The 22542-nt window shown below is 32.5% G+C and overlaps 1 protein-coding gene across 2 annotated transcripts in view; it reads left to right on the forward strand.

Annotated features, from left to right (window-relative positions):
- PAXIP1 (PAX interacting protein 1) overlaps positions 1 to 22542 on the forward strand; it is a 75347-nt gene that overhangs the window by 16258 nt on the left and 36547 nt on the right. Inside the window, exons 5-6 of one of the 2 annotated variants that reach the window (XM_051961466.1) lie at positions 910 to 1023; positions 13171 to 13818. In XM_051961466.1, coding sequence (XP_051817426.1) covers positions 910 to 1023; positions 13171 to 13818 — 762 coding nt within the window. The remainder of the gene's footprint in view (positions 1 to 909; positions 1024 to 13170; positions 13819 to 22542) is intronic. The other variant, XM_051961468.1, reaches the window with a different exon arrangement.

Here is a 22542-nt window from a genome sequence, read left to right on the forward strand (position 1 = left end):
AATAATACTAACAAAAGAATAAAACGATAAGGCAGAAGGATTTTCCTGCTGCATAGTAAAGATTCTACCATGAGTACCAGAAGTTGTAAAACAAGCTTTCATGATTAAGAAATGAGATTTAAAGGCAGCTATTAATGGAAAAACAGAGCAAATCAAGTTTTTAAGAATATGGAGAAATTCAGTGGATGATTTAACTGTTAAGGTAGGTATATTTAGATTTTAAGATATTCATGCAAGTGGATTTGTTTGTAGTTATATTTATTTTGAAAGTTGAGCACATGTATTTTACATGTTTTAGAAGTATAAAAATTGAATTTAGATTTATGGAAAATACATATATCATTAGCTTATTTCTCTTTCTTTATTGACGTTTTATTCCCTAGTGGTCTAAATATTTTCTCCCATCAACTCTCATACTTTTTGTAATTATTTGAAGGTCTCATTTCATTCTTCAATTTAATTTTATCATATGACAAAAATGACAGAAAATTAGTTGTGTAGATATATGAAAAGATAGTATCATTGCTTGTTTTCTTCTGTCAATTTCTCAGACAAGATTGGATTAATAGTTTTATTCGGGCCTTTTACTGCAGGTTCTAGATATTTTCTGGTTATAGATATTTTTGGTCACTTAATATTTAACTATAAGCACTTAGGCCAGTTACGTTAATTTGAGAATGTTCATATAATTTAAAGAATCTTCCAATTGAAATGAATCTTTGAACAATGAAACAAATTTTTTTTTTAAAGAAAACATTTTTCTATTTTATCTTTTAGGTTAGCAAAGAAGAAAAGTTTCTATTTTGAAAGAGATGTTATATTGTGTTTTAATGCATAAGTTAAAAAAAAGACATCTAAAGAAAAAAGTACATTACATAACTCTAAGTTTTATTTTTAACTTTCTATTAGATTTCATCTGAAGACCGAAGTGCGCTGTGGGCTTTGATTACATTTTATGGGGGGGATTGCCAGCTGAGCCTCAATAAGAAGTGTACTCATTTGATTGTACCAGAACCAAAGGGGGTAAGAATCTTCCATGTACAATCCTTTTATTATATAGCACTGAAGTATTCCCAGATACTTTTTTTTCCTCTTTGAAGGTTTTCTTCTGTGGTTTATTAGATTCAGCTGATGATTGCATTTACATCTTTCATGTTTTTCAAATTGTTACAGATACTTTTGAGCTTTTGAACATTTCCAAAAACATTTTAGCTTTTTTTTTTTTACTACTTTTGCATCTTTACATTTTTAATTTAAGTAATTTGAGTTATGTATTATAGTATTTCATTATTTGATTAGTGTGAATCTCAGCTTTAGAAATATGTTTCAAAATAATTATTGTATACATGCATTGTCTTCTGGAGTAAGGGAAAAAACAATTTTTGCCAATACCAGATCCTTTGCTTCAATGTAAATGAAACTGAAAAGTTTATTCTTATATGTGAGCAAAAGTTTTTCTGTCTACTGAATCATTTAAAAAGGTCCTAACATGATTACTAAAATGGGAACTAAGTGGAGTTTTCATATTTGCTTATTTAATGGCCTATAATAGCTAACATTTTACAAATATTTAGAGTATTTAAGAAAAGCTTATTTTTCAGAGTTTTGATATTTTAAAAGTCCATTTTTAATACATCAAAACCTTAAATTTTCAATTAATGATTTTGTGATGATTTTCAAAAATTTATTTTGCTGTGATAAAGTTGAAACAGATACGTATGTATCCTAAATTATATTGTCTTTTCCTTTTCCTTGATTCTGTATCCAAAAGAATTTTGACTTTTAGAGTATTCATTTTGTTAAATTGCATATTCTCCAATGATGAGAAAAAAAGTAGAAGATATAGAATTTAATGAATGACTTAAATTTACTTATCCACTTAATGTGTGCAAAATATTGTTCTGTAATAATGATAATGCTGTCTCTGAAACCAGTATGACTTACTCCAGTGTCTGCAGTTTCAGAAAAGATATGCTTATATCAGGTGGCTTGAAAATTCTGGGTTTGAATTCTAGCTTGATTACTTCTGAAATAGATGATTATTGGGCATTCATTTTATTCTTTATAGCCTACTTCTTCATTAGAAAATGAGAGGGGTGAAAATGATGATCCACAAAGCCACTTTCAGCTAATTTTACAAATATTTACCTTAGGCTTTGAATTTGATTTTCATTCATTTTGCCTTAGCCCAATGTAATTATTTTTCTTTTTGAATCAAGTTCAACTGCAGATATTTTCCCATGAAAAATACAGTGAACTCTTCAGGAAAGGAATTGAATAGTGGTAAATTAATGTTTTGAACTTCACTTTAAAATTTGGCTTGAATTCAAACTTATCATCAGTTTTGGAGATTTTTGTTTGTTTTGGTATTGTTGATTAAAATCTATCATCAATTTTTTAAAATTTTGATATTCCTGATTCATCACTTAGAAGTAATAAATGTTATTTCCTGATTCTACAACATTTCTTCTCTCATTCCAGCCCTCACTAATGTTTTCTTTGGACTTTGAGACATAATTTGTTAAAAATTGATTAAAAAAATTTTTTTTGAGCTATTGTGACACTTGTAGAAGTAATTCCTGATAGTAAACATTAGTGGTTACTGTCCCAATTAGTGATAAAGATTATAGTTATAAGTTATAAGTTATTAATAAGTACCTACTTTAATTTCAACTCACATTTTATTTTTATTTTTTGTTTTTGGTAAGGCAATTGGGGTTAACTAACTTGCCCAGGGTTACACAGCTGGGAAGTGTTAACCTTAAATCTGAGATTTTGAGGGACTTTAGGGCTGGTGCTCTCTACTGCGCCACCTAGCTGCCCCTTTTGAAAGTAAAAGGCTGGAGCAGAATTCACTATCCTTCAGCTGAAGCAAAAAAAAAAACAGGGGAAGCATTTTTTTTTTTTTTTATAATAGCTTTTTTTAAAAAAAAATATGTAAAGCTAGTTTTCATCATTCGTCCTTGCTTGTGTTCCAAATTTTTCTCCCTCCCTTTCACCTACCCCCTAGACAGCAAGTAATCCAGTATATGTTAAATATATGCAATTCTTCTATTCATATTTTCACAGTTAATTATGCTGCACACACAAAAAAAATTTGATCAAAAAGAAAAAAAGGAGAAAAAGAAAGCAAAATGCAAGCAAACAACAAAAAAATGAAAAAAATTTGTTGTGATCCACAACTATGTTGTGATCTACATTCAGTTCCCACAGTCCTCTCTCTGGGTGCAGATGGCTTTCTCCATCAAAAGTCTGTTATCATTGGCCTGAATGACCTCATTTATTAGGTCCTTACTGAGTATGCTCCCTAGTTCCTGGGAGCATACAGCTTGTACAGAGTTAGATAAAAGATAATAATCTGAGGAGAAAAAGAACTAGCAATGGGGAGAGCAGAGAAGGATACACAGGAAGTAAGGCCCAATCTTTGAAGGAAGGTAGCATGATCTCATCTTGTTTAGTGCCTTCATTTTATAGAAAAGGAAATGGGATTGAGGGTTGGGCCCAAGGTCACACATAGTTGATGAGAGAGAGCATGAATCCAGCACCACCTTCTTCCTTTGTGATAAAGATAAGGGCTGCATATAATCAATTATAGAGTTATCTACATATAGCTAATTTAATTTTGGGTGTCTGATGATAATATTAGCATAGGAAACCCTCTGGTAATCTGGGGAATACTATAGATCCCTTCTCTAGATAATATTGGAAAAAAATATGTAGACTTAGAAAAGAAACCAACTGTACTGAAGTACAATTATCAAAAAAAAATTTTTAAATAGTTCTTCCCTCTTTCATCTAGATGGACGTATTGAGAGAAGAAAAGTACTTTCAATCCCGAGCTTCAGGAGATGCCCTTACTTAGGAAAATGAGCGCGAATCACCAAAGGATATGAAGGAGTAGATAGATAAATCTATGAGACAGGAGTATCATGGAAGAGAAAAAAGAATATCTAAGAGGAGGGTGGTGATTAACTTTGTCAAAAACTACAAAGTAGTTAATGAAGATGAAAACTGAGAAAATGTTAGTGTTTAACAGTTATTAGATCATTGATAACCTTAGGGAATGGTTTTAGTACAGTGAAGCAGAAGCCCTATTTTGCTACAAAAAGTTTGAGAAATGGAAATGACAGTAAGTTTGATCAATATTTATATGTAGCACTTTAAGGTTTACAAATCACTCTTCACAACAGTCTTCTGATATGGATATTACAAGTATCATTATTTCTCTTTTACAGATGAGGATAATTAATACTCATTGATTTGCCTGTGTTCACATATCTGATAGATATCAGATTTCATTCATAGTCATATTCATATTTTCATTCATATTTTGGTCTTAATTGACCCTAAGATAACATACTGCTTGTAAAAAAAAAAAAAGATGATAGAATGACTTTTTAAGGTTTACAAGGTATGTTATAATGTAGCTGTCCATCTCATAACAGAGGACTCAGAATGTGGAGTGAGATGTGTTTTGACATGGCCAATGTGGGCATTTACTTATTTTTTTTACTATTCATATTTACTACATCAATATTGTTCTTTTTTCATTTTGGGGATAGGGAATGCAGCAAGAAGAGAAAAAAGAACATGAGGCTTTTCCCCTCTCTGCCAGCGAACTGAAAATTGATCATTAAAATGAAGGTGGTGCTAGGCAAAAACAGAAGGACAAAATGCTTAAATATAGTAATGTAGTTTAAATAGAGTAATATAGTTTATTAAATAAAAGTAAAACAAAATTTAAGATGACAAAAATCATTGATAAGCTCTGTAGAACTATGGACAATTAAAGCTCACCCAAACATTCATCAAATATTCATTTCATATAAAGGCCCCACAAAAGGTGCTTGACACATAAAAATAAAAACAGCACACAGAGATTGATCAAGTTCAAGTAGTATTGCTTTCTTCCAGGGGTCCTCAAACTGTGGCCGGTAGGCCAGATGCGGTAGCTGAGGACGATTATCCCCTTCACCCAGGGCTATGAAGTTTCTTTATTTAAAGGCCCACAAAACGAAGTTTTTGTTTTTACTATAGTCTGGCCCTCCAATAGTTTGAGGGACAGTGAACTGGCTCCCTATTTTAAAAGTTTGAGGACCCCTGCTAGATTCACACAAATTGGACTTCATTATGATAATGGCCTTTTTCAGATCTACCTATATCTCCTAAGAGGTTATATTATACTCCTATATATAGGAGCAACTTAGATGTATCTGAGATTCATTTCTTTTATTACTGTACATAAAAGTTCATACACTTCTGGATCCTTCTATAAATTGGTTGAAATTAAGTGATCAAAAACTAATTATTTAAATTGGGAGCATGAAATCTGTTTTTTGCTTGTTTTACCTGTGAGGATTATTCTGAGTTAAAATTCGTAGATATTTACCAATTACTGCTTACCAGTAAGTCATTAACATAATACTTATTAATCCTAATATTCAAAAATAGGCTAATTGAAAAAAAAAAGTTAAGAAAGTTATTCCTTGTTGTGAATGTATGCCTTTAAGACCACGTCACTGGTATAAAAATTCATTTTTTTCCAAGATTTTAAGATCATTGAGTTGCAAGACCCCTTACTCTATATTCATACTGCTACCACTGTGATTCAGGCCCTCATCTTTCACCTTAGATTATTGCTATAGCTTCACAGTCTCCTTCCATGTATCTCACCACCAGTCCAGCCAACATACTAACAAAATAATTTTATTTTGGCCCATATTTGACCATGACTCCCTTTCTCACTCAATTCCAGTACCTTCTTATTGCCTTTAGGATAAAATATAAATTCCTACTTAGCTTTTAATGCTCTTCATAACCTGTCTCCAAACTATGCTTTATCTTTGCTGCCTTTGCTTTGATCCATCCTCCCTGAATGGACTGTACTCTGCTTATCTTTGCCTCTTTGAATCCCTCCATTCCTTTAAGACCCAGCTTCTTTTAAGACCCATATGGGGTTCTCATAAATGAATGTGGGGATCATGAAATTAGGATTTATTATCAGTAAATATTTGATTTGTATACCTATTTTATATACCCATGGTCATGTAAAAATTTCTCAGGTGAAAAAGGATGGTGAGTAGAAAAAGTTTTAATAAGCCCTGCTTTAAGATTCAGTTTAAGCATTTTTTTCTGCATGAAGCCTTTGCTGATCTCCCCAATTACTAATCCCTTAGCTAACTTCTTAACTATTTTGTACCTGTATTTATTCACTTTCTATTGCTATTATGTCTTTGTCATTCTTGTTAGAATGTAAACTCCTTGTGAGTAGGGGTTGTTTCATTCTTTGTACTTGGATGATGTCTGTCACATAGTGAGCACTTACTAAATACTTTTATTGAATGGTATAAAATATTATAAAATGACAAATCTTAAAAATGCTTCTTTCAGTAGGGATGACATAATATTGTTTTGTTAGGTAATAGAAATTAATAACATCTTGAATTCCTGAAGCATTTAAATTGACATATTTTATTGACTGTTTTTGTGTTTATATCACCATTATGCCCTGAATTCTTTCTTAGGACAGAGAAAATCTATTAAGCAAAAGCATCCAATAGAAACTGTCTCTAAAAGTAGTCTCTCATCTTTCTGCCACAAGGGAACATTATGTTTTATCTCTTCTCTTAGACTTTCATTAGTTTTTCAATTAATACTTAAGCTTCCTTTTATTAATGTTTCCATTTACATTGTTGCAGTTGTATATAATAGCTTTTTCAAAATATTTTTTCTCTAACACATTGTGATGACTTGGCAAATTTAGTTTGGATAGATATCTTCATTTTATAAATGAGAACACTGAGGCTAAGGTTAATTGACTTATCCAATATTGTAAAATTATGATCAGAGCTAGAACCAGTTAGTCTTGAATGGACTGATTAGGTGAAGTTTTCTCAGATTGAGACTAAGTCATATAATTCCTATTCTCAGAGCAAGAAAATCAGGTCTTGAGCCCTGGGTTGAAAGGTATCATGTGGTCTCTAAAAATCAGACCCTCTGGAAATTAGTGAAGTTACAGGAAGTGATAGGACCCACAGGAAGCAGACAACATTAGTCAAGGGTGGTTATGTCCTTTTAGTCTACCCAATGAAAAGGCTTGGGTCTTTTGCTTTTTAAATCCCCAACAAGCCTGAAGCTGGTCAGGTTTCATGAATACATGGTAGGAGTTGGGATGACTCTCAGGTGTGTGTCTGGGCTTCTCCCTGCAGGGACTAAATAAATGCTTTCTCTTTGTACCTGAAGATGTCTCTGATCAGTTAACTTGGGAAAGGGGTCTAGCACCAGTCTCACACAATCTGTTCTCATGAGTCAATCTAGTTCTTTTTCTATGATAATTTTGCAGCTAGAAAAAGTTATGAGTTGAAATAGAGATGACTGTAGACTAAGTGTAAATTAAAAAAATTTTTTTTTCATCACAAAGTTTATCTAATTGAAATTGAGACAAGTTGAAGTGGCATTTTAAATTCAACTGAAAAGACTGAGGAATTTATTTCTTAAATCTTAAGTCCTTTTCTGAATTATCTGAATGAAACTTTATCAGTACTTAAACTTCTTAGGGAAACAATGTCCTTCACCAATCCTTTTTTTCTTTGCCTGAGGCCTACTATCTTTCTTCTTCGTATATACATAAAAGGTTTAGAACTAAAGCTCTTGTCTGGGAAAATAGATTAAGGATAGTAAGCACACTTAGAGAAGATAGCTCTTATTTAGTTAAGGTTGTTTTCTTTTTCATTGCTTTGTGGAGACTTAAGATAATGATCCATCTTTTGGGCCCACCCTCTTTCCTCCACCTATCCCTTGGAGATAAGGATTTTCTTTGATTATTTCAATTAGTGGAAATATTTCTTGGGTTTATCTTTGATTTGCTGGAGAAAAAAAATTCTTGTAGAAAAGAGTGGGCCAAGGAATAGTTTTGGCAAAATGTTTCTCTGGGGCTGTGTAAAAGTTAAATAATGATCATCCTATTTGATGAAATAAATTCTTAACTGTAACCGAAACTGTGGATACCTGTTCAATTTTGTTATGAAGTATTCAAGATCGCCGTATAATGTGAATTACCGTGATTTGTGTTAGATGTCATGTCTTAAGGCATGAAGAAATGCTGTCAATTCTGTCATGACTGAAATTAAGATAAAGAGACACAAAGTTCTGAGCAAATTTACTTTTATTGATAAACAATTACCAATAAAATGGTTCTTGGCTCCTCAGCAGTCAAAAGACTACAAAGATAGGACTTACTAGCTTTCATGTAATTACATGTGAAATACAAGAGAACAAGAGGTTGTTTCTAGCTCTACATTCCAGACTTTCTTCTAATAGACAGCCTCTCTTTCCATCTTGTTGCAATAAAAAGCTTACTGATGGTGTCTACTTACATGACTGCTCAGTGTCATAGTACTAACCAACCAGACTTGCTTCAAGGACAGTTAGTATTGCGAAGATAACTAATTTCTTGGAGTTCACCTGCCTCTTGACTTTGTAGTAAGATAACAGATCTCTTAATTGCATGTTGGTGTGCAGAGCTCTTTAATGACATAACAAGTCTACTGTAATTGTTCATGGACTATAAGATGTAAAGATGTATTTTTTTTGAATTAAGGTGATCTGTAGGACAGCTGAATTTTAAACTAAAAGAGGGGAAAATGGAACTTTTGGACTCATGAACTTCTGAACTTAATTAAGAAGTATGACTCAGGCAATTAACAGAATAGAATTAATTATAGAATAGAATCATGTAAAATAAAAAATTAATATTTGAATTTCTCAGTTTGGACTTTTATCTTTTTAAAGTAAAAATGCTCATTATATTTAGAAAATCATTTAAGAAGAAAATTACATTTTAGACTCATGCCTGCCAGAAATAAACTACAGATTGTCTTTCTAAAATAAAAATTTTTCAGAGTACAATTTATTATTACTTGTGTGTCTGTGTGGAATATATCGATGTTTTATTCTTTAAAGAATATCTTTTTGAAAACAGGTTCATTTGAAAAAGATTTGACTAAAAAATTTCAGTAGAACAAAATAAAATGATCTTCTTTGAAGGTTAACATTTTTACTAAAATTTCCCCAAGTAGTGACTCTAAAAAGAATAAAAGAAAATGATGAGTTGTGTTATGGTAGATGCACTAAAGTGGAAGACCACTGAAGGATAAATGTCATCATGAGATGTTTGTCTTCTTCATTTCATCGAAATTTTTGAGTCTGAACAATTATAAATATCTGTAAATGCCAAAATGCAGATTGTCATCTATACTGTTTATATTGCAATTTAATTGCTTGTTGCAGATAATGATTTATTTCCTCATGACAAAAACAGATTTTGGTAAATACAGTTATATTTAGTATTATTTGCCAACATAGTCCAAATGAAAAATACAAAATACTTAATTTAGCAGAATTCATCTTAACATTTTTTTTCATATTTATTTGGATATTAGAAAAGCTTTCCTTTTGCAATTATAAATTCTGGTTTTAGAAGTTCCTCACACATAGTGCTCCCTCTCCATATTTTGAACATTTTCATTCTTTCTTTCTTAAGCCTGCAGTGGTTTTGTTCCTGGTCTCCACCTTCTAGCTTTCCTGATTTTCCTCAAATCTTGGATTCTACAAGAAGTCTTTCTTAGCCTTCAGCCTTCCTTAATTTTTTTGTCTTCTTTTTTACCTCCTCCCTAATTTCCTTTCTCAGATTTATCCTGTTTTCAGCTTATTTGTACATAGCAGTATGTAGTTTTCAGTTGTGTCCCATTAGAGTTTGTTAAAAGTGAGACCTATAAGGTTCATATCTATTAAGTCATAGAAGGAATATTGAAACCATTGCCTCCTGGTATTTATATTAGTATACCTTGCTGTTTCTTGAAAGTATCCATAGTATACTTTCTGGGGGAAGAAAATACGTTCTGCCCTAAACTATTTTTCAATTTTTTTGAATTGTACTTAAAAAAATATTGCAAGTTTCTTTTTTTTCCCCCTTCTTACCTATTTTTCAAATTGAAAAATGAAGAAAAACAAAATCTTTGCATAAGTCAGGCAAAACAAATCCCAAAATTGACCATATCTAAAAATATATTTTTCATTCTGTTCTTTGCCATCAGTCTCTGGCAGCTACATGACAATGGATATTGTGCCGGTCTTGGAGTCAGGAAGATCTGAGTTCTCATGTAGTCTCAGGCACTTCTTAAGCCTCAGTTTCTTCAACTGTAAAATGGAGATCATAATGCATCTATCTCATAGGACTATTAGGATCAAATGAGATATTAGCTATAAAGCATTTGGCACATAGAAGGCACTTAATAAGTACTTTTTTTTCTCTTTTTAGGAAGTAGTTACTGGGCAATTAGGGCACAGAGTAGAGTGCTGGACTTGAGGTCAGAAAGATTCATCTTAGTTCAAATTCAGCCTCAGCCACCAGCTGTGTGGCCTTGAGTAGGTTACTTAACCCAGTTTGCTTCAGTTCCTCCTCTAAAATGAACTGTAGAAGAAAACGTTAAACTATATCAGCATCTTTGCCAAGAAAACCCCAAATGGGTTCATGAAGAGTTCAGTGTGATTGAATTGATTGAACAGCAACAATAAAGATTTCTTCATTATGGGTCTTCTGGAATTATAACTTGTCATTGTATTGAGAGTTCTTAAATCTTTCAGATTTATTCATCTTTACAAGGTTGTTATTGTGTATTCTTTTGGTTCTATTCATTCACTTTACTTTGCATCAGTTCATTCAAGTGTTTCAAAATTTCTCTAAAACTTTTCCCTTATTTCTGATGGTATAGTAGCATTCCATTTCCATTTTACTTGTTTGTTCACCCATTCTTCAGTTGATACATACCATCCCTTTAGTTTCTAGTTTGTTGGTACTATAAATAGAACTACCTCAACTATTTTCAATAAATCCTCTCCCTTTTTCCTTTTTCCAGGCAATTGGTGTTAAGTTGCCCTTGCCTGGGGCCACACACCTAGGAAGTGTTACTTGCCTGAGACTAAATTTGAACTCAAGTTCTCTTGATTCTAGGGGCAGTGCTCTATCTGCTGTGCCATTTATCTGCCCCTGCTCTGAGTATTTTTGTATATATGGGTCCTTGTCTTCTTTCTTTGATCTCTTTGTGGTGTAGGCTTAGTAGTGGTATTGCTGGGTCAAATTATATTCACATTTTAATAATTATGGAGGTGTAATTCCAAATTACTTTTCATAATGGCTGAACCACTTTGCAGCTCCACCAACTGTGCATTTCCTGAAATCTTTCCAACAATTGTCATTTTAATTTTTCATCCACTAAACAATATTTTTGTGTGGCCATCTGTTCGTTTTTGCTTCAACTATTGTTCAACTTCCTAGCTGATCTCTTGAATCTGTCTTTCCTTATTCAACTCTTTAGTAACTGCCTGAGTAATCTTGATAATGCATATGTATGATTGTTACTTATTTAACTGAAAACCTTTAATATCTCCCACACCCCTAAAAACACCTTAAGTTCCTCTACAGTCTGGCTTCAGTTAATACCTTTTCTAGCTTTATTTCATACTTTCCTCTTTACAAGACTTTGTATTCAAATTATACTGTCATATTAGTAATTTTTCACTCCTGTAGTTTCATTCCCCCATTCTCTGCATTTGTGTAGATTTTCATCTGTTTCTTAACTCTAATTCCTTCCATCCCTTTTCTGTCAAAATTTATCTTTTCAGCCCACGAAGTATCATGTCTGTCAAGCCTTGCCCAGTTCCCTCAGATGAAAGTAATCCTTCTCTTCAAATTATTATAGTACTTCTCCTTTGTCCTTATCACCTGCTTTGTTTTATGTTAATTTGTATATATGTCTGATTCTCCCATTAGCTTAATAGCTTTTTTGGAGCAGGTATTATGTTTCTCCATGGGTCGAACAGTTTTAATTGATATTTCATGATAGTGTGGCAGTGATACTTGAAACCACACATTGAAGAGTTTATCATATTGAAATAGTTTTGCCTATGTTTGGAGAGAACTGATTGTTTTTTTTTTTTTTTTTCAAGAAACAGCCTTAATAATTAGTAGTGATTTATAAATAAAAAGTTCATTGTTATGTTTTTCTAATACTCATAAAGATTCTACTTTAGGTGAAAGTAGAAAGATAATTATTTACAGGGAGTATTTGTGTTTATGAAATTACTGATTCTTGAAGGATGTCCAGTGCTTAGCAGGTATATTTTGTATATTGTGTGTGCATAATAAATGTTGAATTGAATTAAATGATTCTGATATTTTTAATGATCTGTTAGCTGTAGGAAGATGGTCATATCATAAGAAGAAATAGGGGAATAGGAATGACATTTTCAGAAGAGAATGAATTCAGTTTTAGAAGAGATAATGACTAACATAATTTGAAATATGATTCAGAGTTAGAGCTGGATCTATAGTTTTAGGAATCATCATAGAGAATCTAGAAAAAAAAAAACATAAGTGGAAGAATTGCTTGACCATAATTGAATTTAAATTTTCTTTGACTTCCCTTGAGAGGCAGCATGGCCTAATGCCCTGCCTGTGAGCACTTGAAGCAACTTTCTGAGATTGTAGATGGAGTTTCCTAATGCAACTATTGTTTGTATTAATGAAAGTTTGGCTCCTCTCTAGTTCTGTTCTTGTTTTCTATTACCATTAACAGAATTCTCTTTCTAATTCTCTTGCTTCTTCATCCTCTTACATTCTAATATTAAAAGCGATATCATTATAAATTTAGTATTTTCTAAACTAGGTGTACTTTATTATAATCCTACATGTAAAAATACATTTTACATGTACTTTACAAAAAATTGTCATAGAATTCCTCAAATAGAAGTGCTTTTAATTTTTTAAGTGTGAGATTTATTTTACAAAAATTTATTTTATATTGAATTTTTCATGAATTTATAAAATGAGTCCTCTAGTCATTTAAAATAGACATTTTTGTTTTAAGTTCAGCATGCTGTGACTAAATGAAAATTTAGGTTCTTTCTACAGGTAAGCTTAATGTAATCATCTCAGAACAATTTTTTACTATGAGTTTTAGTTCCATAGTGGTTCTTCTATATTGTGGCATGAAAACTGTAATCTGTTTTTATTTGTACAGGCTTCCAGGAAATTAATTGATTACCAAGTTATAGTGAAAGGAGAGAAACTGAATTGTAGGGCTTTTAATTTATTTTTTATTTTCTCCTCAGGAAAAATATGAATGTGCTCTTAAACGAGAAAGCATTAAAATTGTGACACCAGACTGGGTCCTGGATTCAATATCTGATAAAACTAAAAAGGACGAAGCTTTTTATCATCCTCGTCTAATTATTTATGAAGAAGAAGAGGAAGAAGAAGAGGAGGAGGAGGAGGAGGATGAAGTTGAAAATGAAGAACAGGATTCTCAAAATGAAGGCAGTACAGATGAAAAGTTGTCAAGTCCTGCAAGTTCTCAAGAAGGATCAACATTAGGTGATCAACCATTTTCACCTAAATCAAACACTGAAAAATCTAAAGAGGAATTGATGTTTGATGATTCCTCAGACTCCTCACCTGAAAAACAAGAGAGAAATTTGAATTGGACCCCAGCTGAAGTCCCACAAATAGCTGCAGCAAAACGCAGACTGCCTCAGGGAAAGGAGTCTGGTTTAATTAATTTATGTGCCAATGTCCCACCAGTTCCAAGCAACATTTTGCCTCCAGAGGTCCGAAGTAATTTAATGGCTTCGGGACAAGGTCTCCAAAGCTCTGAAAGACCTGAAATGATGGCTACTTGGAGTCCAGCTGTACGGACATTGAGAAATATTACTAATAGTGCTGATATTCAGCAGATTAACCGACCATCAAATGTAGCACATGTAAGTCGCACTTTAAAAAATTCCAAAATAATGGATTTTCAATTTCAATTCAAACCTTTCAATTAAAGGTTTTATATGCATTAGTCATTTCTAGTAATATTGTATATTGTCATTTTATTTTCAGGATTAATTAGTTTTCATAGTATTTATTTAGATCAATTGAAACAATAAGAAGTTGGTATCTTCTTTAAATACATCTATTTTAATTGTTTTAGATAGTAGAAGCTGTGGTCTAAGGAGCAGAACAGTAGTTAAAAGTTTTCAAATAAATTGTCTAAAATAGTAAACTAAACAGAAAACGATGTATCTTGAACATTGTATTTATTAACATGCCTGTACATTTCTAAACCTTAAAATGAGAATTACAGTTACTAAATCATTAACATTTATACTTAAACTGATATAAGGGCTTAAAAATCATTAAGTACCTAATTAAGGCTCTGATAATTTTGTGCCACTATATATACTATATAATACATGATTAACTTTTTGATTAATTTGTTTATAAAATACAAGCAGCTCTGTATATGCAAAACAAGTCAGATAGTTGGTTGAACATCTAGGATGGGAGACAGTAACTACAAGGAACATAGCTTTATCAAGAATAAGTCATACCAGACTAATATTTATTTCCTTTTTTTCCAGGATTACTAAACTAGTAGATGAGGGCAATGCTATGAATATAATTAATCTTGTTTTTAGCCAATCTCAGTGATTAATGATTCATTGTAAATGTGATGGAAGGGGCCTTATTATGTACCTCATGGATTTGTTTGGCCTTGTGCTGTTTATGTCTGAAGGTCTGGAGAACCTCATCTTTGCAAATGACCCCATAAACTGGTCCTGGAGCCATAAACTGGTAGGGTCCAAAAGGCTCTAGAGAATCTAGAGCATTAGCTTGAATCTATTGAGATGATAACCAATAGGGATAAATGGAAAATCTGGTTCTTTAGGTAAAACCAAACATGAGATGGATGAGGAATGGATAGACAAATTCTGAAAAGGATTTGGTAGTTTTGGCTGGCTACAGATGTACCTAGTATGAATCAGCAGTGTGAAGTGGCAGCCCCAGAAGTTGTGTGAATTATAGGATTCTGGCTTCCAAAAATAGGGAAGTAATCCTCTGTTGGACTTCATCTGGATTATTGTGTTCTGTTCTGGGTGCTACAGTTGAAGGACCTTTTTAATCTGGAGGGTGTTCAGAGGTCAGTAGCTGCAATGGTAAAGGTCCTTGAGGCTCTGATAGGAGAATTGGTTGAAGAAACTGGTCATATTTAGAAGGGAGAAGATTTGGGACATGACAGCTGTATTATTTGAAGAGCTGCTATCATTTTGAAGAGGGACTAAATATGTTCTGTGTAGTCCCAAAGAATAGAATCTGGAGAAGGGACTAGATAGAAGTTGTCAAAAAGCAATGTTTGGCTTTCTTCAGGAAAAATTTCCTAACAATTGAAGTTGTACAAAGGTGGCATGAATTGCTTTGAGAAGTTCCCAGTTTTGGGGTGTCTAAAAGCAGAGGCCACATAATGATTTTTAAGTATATTCTCGTGGTTATTATTTTCGCATGTGAATGAGTTGAACTAGAGGGCCACTGAGGTTCTTTCCAACTTTCAAATTCTGTGCTTCCGAGTTAAAATTGGAGAGGAATAATAACTTGGAATAAAATTTTGAAGATTTAAACTGTAGTTTACTTTATAATAATAAAAAATATTAAATTTCTAAAGTGGCAAACATTATGTTACGTTATTATGTTGTTTGCTTTAATAGAAATTTAGAATCCTTAAATAATAAACATAAAATAAAGTTGCTGAATATAAATATTTAAAAACATTATTCACTTATTCTGTACCATTTCTTTTGAGAATAAAGTTTGGAGAGGACTTGCACAAAGGAAAAGGGACTGGAAAGAAAATAAAATAGTTATTATAGTAACATTGTACCAGTATTTTAGAAGTGGATTGATTAATTCCAATGTGTTGCTCTTACTGGACATCTTTTTGTGGGCTACCATGAAGAAGCCGAGCCAGGTACATAGCGGAATGTACTCTCAGGAAAGCCTTTATGCTTTTAAAACTGGCAAGAAAGAGAATGAACAGCAAAGGAAAATTATGGTTTATTTGAAGGTGCTTTAGTTTATGATTAGCTGTTTTAGAAACTATTTGCCTATATCTAATACTATGTTAGAAAAGCACATGGGGTGTGCTGGAGCCAGCTTGAAGCGTATTGTAACATTTTTAGTATGAGCATTTTTACCTTGGAAATTGGAGAAATCACATACACACTTACTTCATTGCAAGTCATTTAGTCAGTGTTGGAGAAACACACATTGTGCTCTTCCCCCCATACCCACACACCCTCTCTTCATTACAGGTCATTCTGGCAGTGTTTTTTAAAAGCTAAGTTATGCCAGCTACTGTTTTAGAAACTGAAGATGCAGAGACAAAAATGAAACGGTGTCTGCCCTCATGCAGCTTTTGTGAGGCCAGGTCAGAAAGTTAAATTAATGCTTGATTGTGGGAATACCTTGAATGCTAAGGAATTTCTAATTTGGTTTGGTGGTAAGTGATAAACCATTGAAGATTTCTGAGTAGTGCAATAATGTGAGTTAATGCATATTGTTCTAGTAGTGGTAAAAAGTTTAAAATGAAAGACAAATGAAGAATTGAAATAGGGAAATTGGTTAGGGGATTATATTGTTACCTTTGAGAGTAAAAGCAAAGGTGACTGATGGCAAATGATTAAAGTTTAGTCCATTGGACTTGGTCATTGTCATGGCATAGACATTCAAGAAAGGTGTAATCAAAAATGACTTTTAAGACTTTAAGAAGGTTTGACTAGTAGGAAGATGGTAGTGGCATATATAAATAATATAAGGCAAATTGATAACATGGAAGATTATATTATTATAATGATCAAATTTGACTCCCAAAGAATGGGAAAAAATCACTTTCTTTCATTAGAAAAATGGGTGTATAATATTTCATGTATTGTCTGATAATGTCAGTGTGTTGATTGGTTTTTATTTAACTGTTTAAATTTTTTGTTTTAAAATCATTGTTAAAAGGAAAGACTTATCTGAATAGTAGAGGGAAGGAGTATATCCAGAAGTCAATGGTTACATAAAAACAAAATGTTAATGATTTTTAAAAAGAAAGAGGGAAATTTTGAGGGAGGAATGTGGTTTTTGTAGGGAGGAGTTTGTACTTACTGATTTTGGGGTAAAAAGAAGAGGCGCAGTAGACAGTTGACATGGCTCTGAAACTTAGGAAGGAGAGGTGAGAGATAGAATTACAAATTTAAGGATTATTTTTAAATGGGATGGTCATTAGGAAGAATGTAGAGATGATGATTGAAACCCACATATAAAAAGAGCAGAAAAAACTGTAGTGAAGAATGCAGAAAGAGAGGCTAAGAAGAGACATGGGGGAATGCAGTTAAAAGAACCAATATAAAGAACTATACATAGATTATCAAGATGAAGGAAGTTGCTAAAGTGGCAAAGTCTGGAGGGATTCAGGAATATGAATATTGAGAATTTGGTTATTACATGGTTATTGAAAAACATTTGAAACGATAGTTTCCCTAGTCATGAAATGAAAGTTTTTGCAGAAAGTTGATATTTTAGTGATTATGCAGAACTAGCAATCTTTTGGATATTTGAAAGTAAGAAAAGAATTGATAATAGTATTTTCAGAGGCATTGGTGTATTTAAGGAAAGGCTTTTTAGGGTAAGCCAACTGATGCATATTTGTAGGCAGAAGAGGAGCCAGTGGCAAGGTAGGTATTTATGTTTTGCTTATTTTCAATTTTTTAAAAATGTCATTAATTTTCTTTCCATTATCAAGCATTTATTTTTTCCCCTCTCACCTCTCTTGCCCCTGAAAAAAAACTAACTTTAATACCACAAGGTGGGTATTAAAAATGCAAAGGAAAGGATATACTAGTGGAATGAAGTTAAAATAGAACTCAGGAAGGCTTGGAATCAACTGAACAGACTTGCTATGAAGATTAAATGAGAAAATACATGTAAGGTTTTTTGTAAAGAAAAAAAAAGTTGTGTAAACATCAGTTATTATACCCATTAATATAACTATATCGAGAAATTCACTATCACTTGGAACTCAGTGACATGAATGGAGTGGTTTACATTGGGTCTAAGGCAATAAGGACAAAAGTATGGATGAAAATATAGAGAAATTTGGAGATATGAGGGAAGAAAATTGAGGAAACTAATGTCAGATGTCTTTGGTTTCTATAAGTGGAAAGTAAAGTTGTAGAGAATAGTAAATTGGGGATATAGGGAATAGAGTTTTGAGGAGAGTAAAAAAGATTTGAAACAACATAGTAGGAATTCAGAAGATTTGAGAAAAGGAATTGCCAAGCAGAAAAATGAAATAGTCCTCTTGGACTGTTCATGATCATAGCATGCTAGGAATTTTATTTTTAGTTCAGGGCACCACATTTTAGGAAGTACATTGATAAATTAGGAGACCAGATTGGTGAAATGCCTTGAGATCTTGCCATATGAAGATCAATTGAAGCAACTAGAAATATTTAGCCTGGAAAAGACAGGATAAAGCATAATTCACTTATTTGAGGGACTTTCAGGTAGAAGAGACATTTAATTTGTTGAGAACTCAGAACAATCATTGGAAATTTCACAGAGTAAACTTAGCCTATATAAAGAATAACAATTCTTAATTACTATTATATGAAGTGGATCAGTCTACTTTGGGTTCTTATTAAAGATGGATAGTCTCTAGTACTAGTGAAGATGAGGGTCTTAGTGGAAAATACATGATGCATCAGATAGTAAAGTTGGGTCTAGATTTAGGTAAAATAAGTAAAAATTCTCTAGTCAGAACCTGATGAAGATTTAGAAAAATAGGAACGAGTTAGAGTAAGATGAGCTCCAACTAAAATACTCAACTATGGCTTCAGTAGGATGAAGAGAATGGAGTTGGAGGGGCAAGAAAATGGATAGAGTAAAATTTCAATATTGGGAATTTTTTAGCTACAATAAAGTCCACAATATTGATGAATGACTAATAATAGTTGATGGTTTTATAGTTTTTTAAGATTGCAAAATATTTTTAAGTATTTTATATCATTTGCTCTTCAAAGCATTTCTGCATGTAGTTATAGCAGCTTATTCTTTTCATTTGACATATGATTGAAGATCAGAGAAGTTGTGATTTGCCTGTAAACATAGTACAGTGAAGGAATACTGATTCTGGATTCAGAATCTTGATTTTAGTAACTGTGTGTTTGAGCAATTAGCCTCCCCTCATTTTCTTATTTGTAAAATGAAAGTGATGGCTTTGAAGAAGTCTAATTTGAAACCTTTTCTCTTGAGTCCAACTAATACACTTAACTCAGCTTTTCTACCTTTACAAAGCAAACAGTAGAGATTAAGATTGTTGCAATTAAAGACATTTAGAAACTGTGAAGTCAGGCTAGTAGACTTCTTTTGTAAAGGCAATGCAATATTGAATCCTTGGAAACCTTAAAAGTTCACCAAGGTCAAATCCTAGTTATTACATAAAGATTTTCTTCAGCAAAATAAGGCTGAAAATTTTTGCTTTTTATTTTTTAAAGAATAGTTTGGTTTTCAGGAGTCTGGTAGGCAGAATGTAATGCCAATTCTAGACCAAGCAAATGTTGGTCCCATCTCATGAGAGAGAATGAAATCTCAAGATCAAAGATTAGTTATATCTTATTTTATATATGATTCTGAATTTTGGATTGACCCATTAATTGACCTGATATGTCAAATAGTGATATACTTCTGTGTCATGTTCAACATTAAAAGGCAAGGTAGGATTAGCAGTAGTGAGGTACTGGAATACTGTTATTAAAATGCTGTTTTTACTGTAATACATTTCTTTTGGCTAACCATAGGCAGAGAAATGAATGTCAGTAATGATTTCTAAGTAATCTTGGTAATTGTACACCAAAAGGCATGTTAAAGGTATGCTTTAATAGATGCAATTTAGTTTTTAAATTTTGGGAAACATAAATAGAAAGACTAGTGTAAGGCCTTGCAAGGAGCAACTACAAACTACAAATTCGAGGGCAATTTTTTTAACTAATACGTTGCTCAACTTAGTTTGTACTTTGATTCATTATACCATGGGTCATCTTTTATGGCATGGGTTCTTGGAGACATAGCACAACTCTGAAATGTTCAAACTAGTCTAGGAAAGGCTTCAGGTAGGAACTCGGCAATGATTATATGTCCTTTATCAGAGGACCAGCCTAGCTAAATTCAAAGGAGATATCCTTAGAATTATCAGAAGGTTGGATGTAGAGAGATCAAGTTTTTGGTTATAATTATTTCCAGAGACTGTGATCTGTTTTAGAGGAGGGAATGCTGTCCCTTGGAGTGGGTCAGATTACAGAGCACCCTCAACTTATACATAGGAACTGGGACTTAATGGGATAGCTATTAAGAAACATTATTTAATGGGGAAGAACATGAAGAAAAGTTTTTTTGGAAAAAATTAACTTGGCAAATTGAAATGAAATGATGGAAAAAGTAGAGGTAAAGAGATCAGGTAGGAGACCTGGTGATGTAAAGAGGACCTAGAGAAAATGGGAAGAAAAAAATGACTCAAGATTTCAGTTTTATGACAGATCATATTTAGTGTTTGAAAGTCCCAGCATTATCCTTTATTCTCCCCCTCCTTTCTACTTGAAGTACTATCTTTATCCCTAGCTAACTTTAATCACAATTCTTGTATCCTCAGCCCTGTGTTATCCCATCTTCTAGAGGACTGTGATACTGCAGTCTAATCATTTTTATCTTCTAATGTTTCCCTGGTTCTTTCTTATATGTCTACATATATGCATATATTCTGTAATCTTAAACAAGTTTTTCGTTTGCCTCCAAACTTCTCCATAAATTGTCTAATTCATTGCTTTTATTTCTTTACTGTCTCTCCATTTTCTTCTCCTTAATCCTTTATGATCTAGTTTTTTTCTCTAGTAAAATGGTTCTTTTGATAGTTCTTATTCTCATTGCCAAATCAATTTTTAAGAAATGTAGTATTATTCCTATCTTCTCAGCAATATTTGATACTGGTGAACACCTCTCTCCCCTTCCCCCCTCCCAATTTCTCTCTTCTTGTTTTTATATTGCCAATGTTTCTGGTTCCTCATTTTTTCCTCAATTCCCTAAGATGTATGTTTCTGAAGTTTTTCTCCCATTCTTCACTTATAAAGTACTTTACTGACTTAAAAATATTGTTGATAGGCTTTTCCAGCAACTTTTGATACTTCATGACCCAGTTTGGGTCCCATAACTATTAAGTGTCCAAGGTCAAATTGGAACTCAGATTTTTTCACCTAATCCTGGTGGTCTATCCAATGTGCCATCTAGCTGGCTGCCAGCTCTTTAGAGTTGGAGGGAAGAATTACAGATGAGAATATAAAGGCCCAGGGAAATTAAATCACTCACAGTAATATCAGATTATTTTGAACACAGGTCTTTCTGACGCCAAGTAGTCCAGCATATTCTGTCTGCTGTGTCAAAATGCCCTTTACCTTTTAGTTCTTGTCTGTCTTTTCACTTTCTTTTTAAAAAAAACATTAATTCCATAGCTTCAACTATTACTTTTTAATCAAATGATGACCTCCCTCCAGCTATTTTCCTAGACCTGACTTTCATTTATATTTTGAAAAATGTTTTCTGCAAAAAAAAAAAAAAAACCCTCAAAAATTAACTATTCAAACTATTTCCAAAATTGAATTCATTATCTTTTTTTGTTTGTTTTCAGTAGTATTTACTTTTTCCAAATACATGTAGTTTTTGATAGTCATTTTTGTAAGAATTTGTGTTGCAGATTTTTCTCCCTCTACTTCCTTCCCCAAGACAGCAAGCAATTTCATAGATTAAATGTGTGATCCTTTTAAACATTTCCATATTTATCATGTTGTGCAAGAAAAATCAGACCAAAAGGGGGGGAAAACATAAGGAAAAAACAATAACAAAAAGGTGAAAATAATGTACTTTGGTCTACATTCCGTCTTCATAGTTCTCTTAAGTACAGATGGCATTTTTCCATCCAAAGTCTATTGAAATTGTCTTGAATCACTGCATTGTTGAGAAGAGGCAGGTTTATTACATAAATTTTGTTACTGTGTACAGTTCTCTTGGTTCTGCTCACTTCACTCAGCATTGGTTCATTTAAGTCTTTCCAGGCTTTTCTGAAATCAGCCTACTCATCATTTCTTATAGGAGTTCATCTTTTTAAAAAATATTCTTGGACCTAGATTTCATTTTATCAAACCTGTTTCTAAACAGAAACTCATTTATAGTATCAGTTCATTCAGGACTCACCCAAAGTCCCCAGAAGTACAACTTAAATATCTCATCTCTGGACTTAAAATTCCTAATTCATTAATTTCTAGTCTTCTTAGCTTCCTGGTCTCCTTTTTCTTTCATTTGTCATATTGTTTTTTAAAATAAAATAATGACACCTAGATCTGAAAACAGTATTGTAAAGATGATACAATGTAATACAAGAAATTTTTTTATTAACTATCTCTAATGTATACATAACACCATGAATTGGGGAAAGATAAAAATCTTTAAATAAAATACCAACACTAGCTATAATACTTAATATTATATTAATGCAATATAGAGTTAGAAAACAAAAGTATAGGATCTGAGGAGGCAAATTCTTACCAAAGCTTTAGTGAAGAAAGTTTAAGTCTTCA

The sequence above is a fragment of the Antechinus flavipes genome, chromosome 5, assembly GCF_016432865.1.
Source record: "Antechinus flavipes isolate AdamAnt ecotype Samford, QLD, Australia chromosome 5, AdamAnt_v2, whole genome shotgun sequence".
Lineage (NCBI taxonomy): Eukaryota > Metazoa > Chordata > Mammalia > Dasyuromorphia > Dasyuridae > Antechinus > Antechinus flavipes.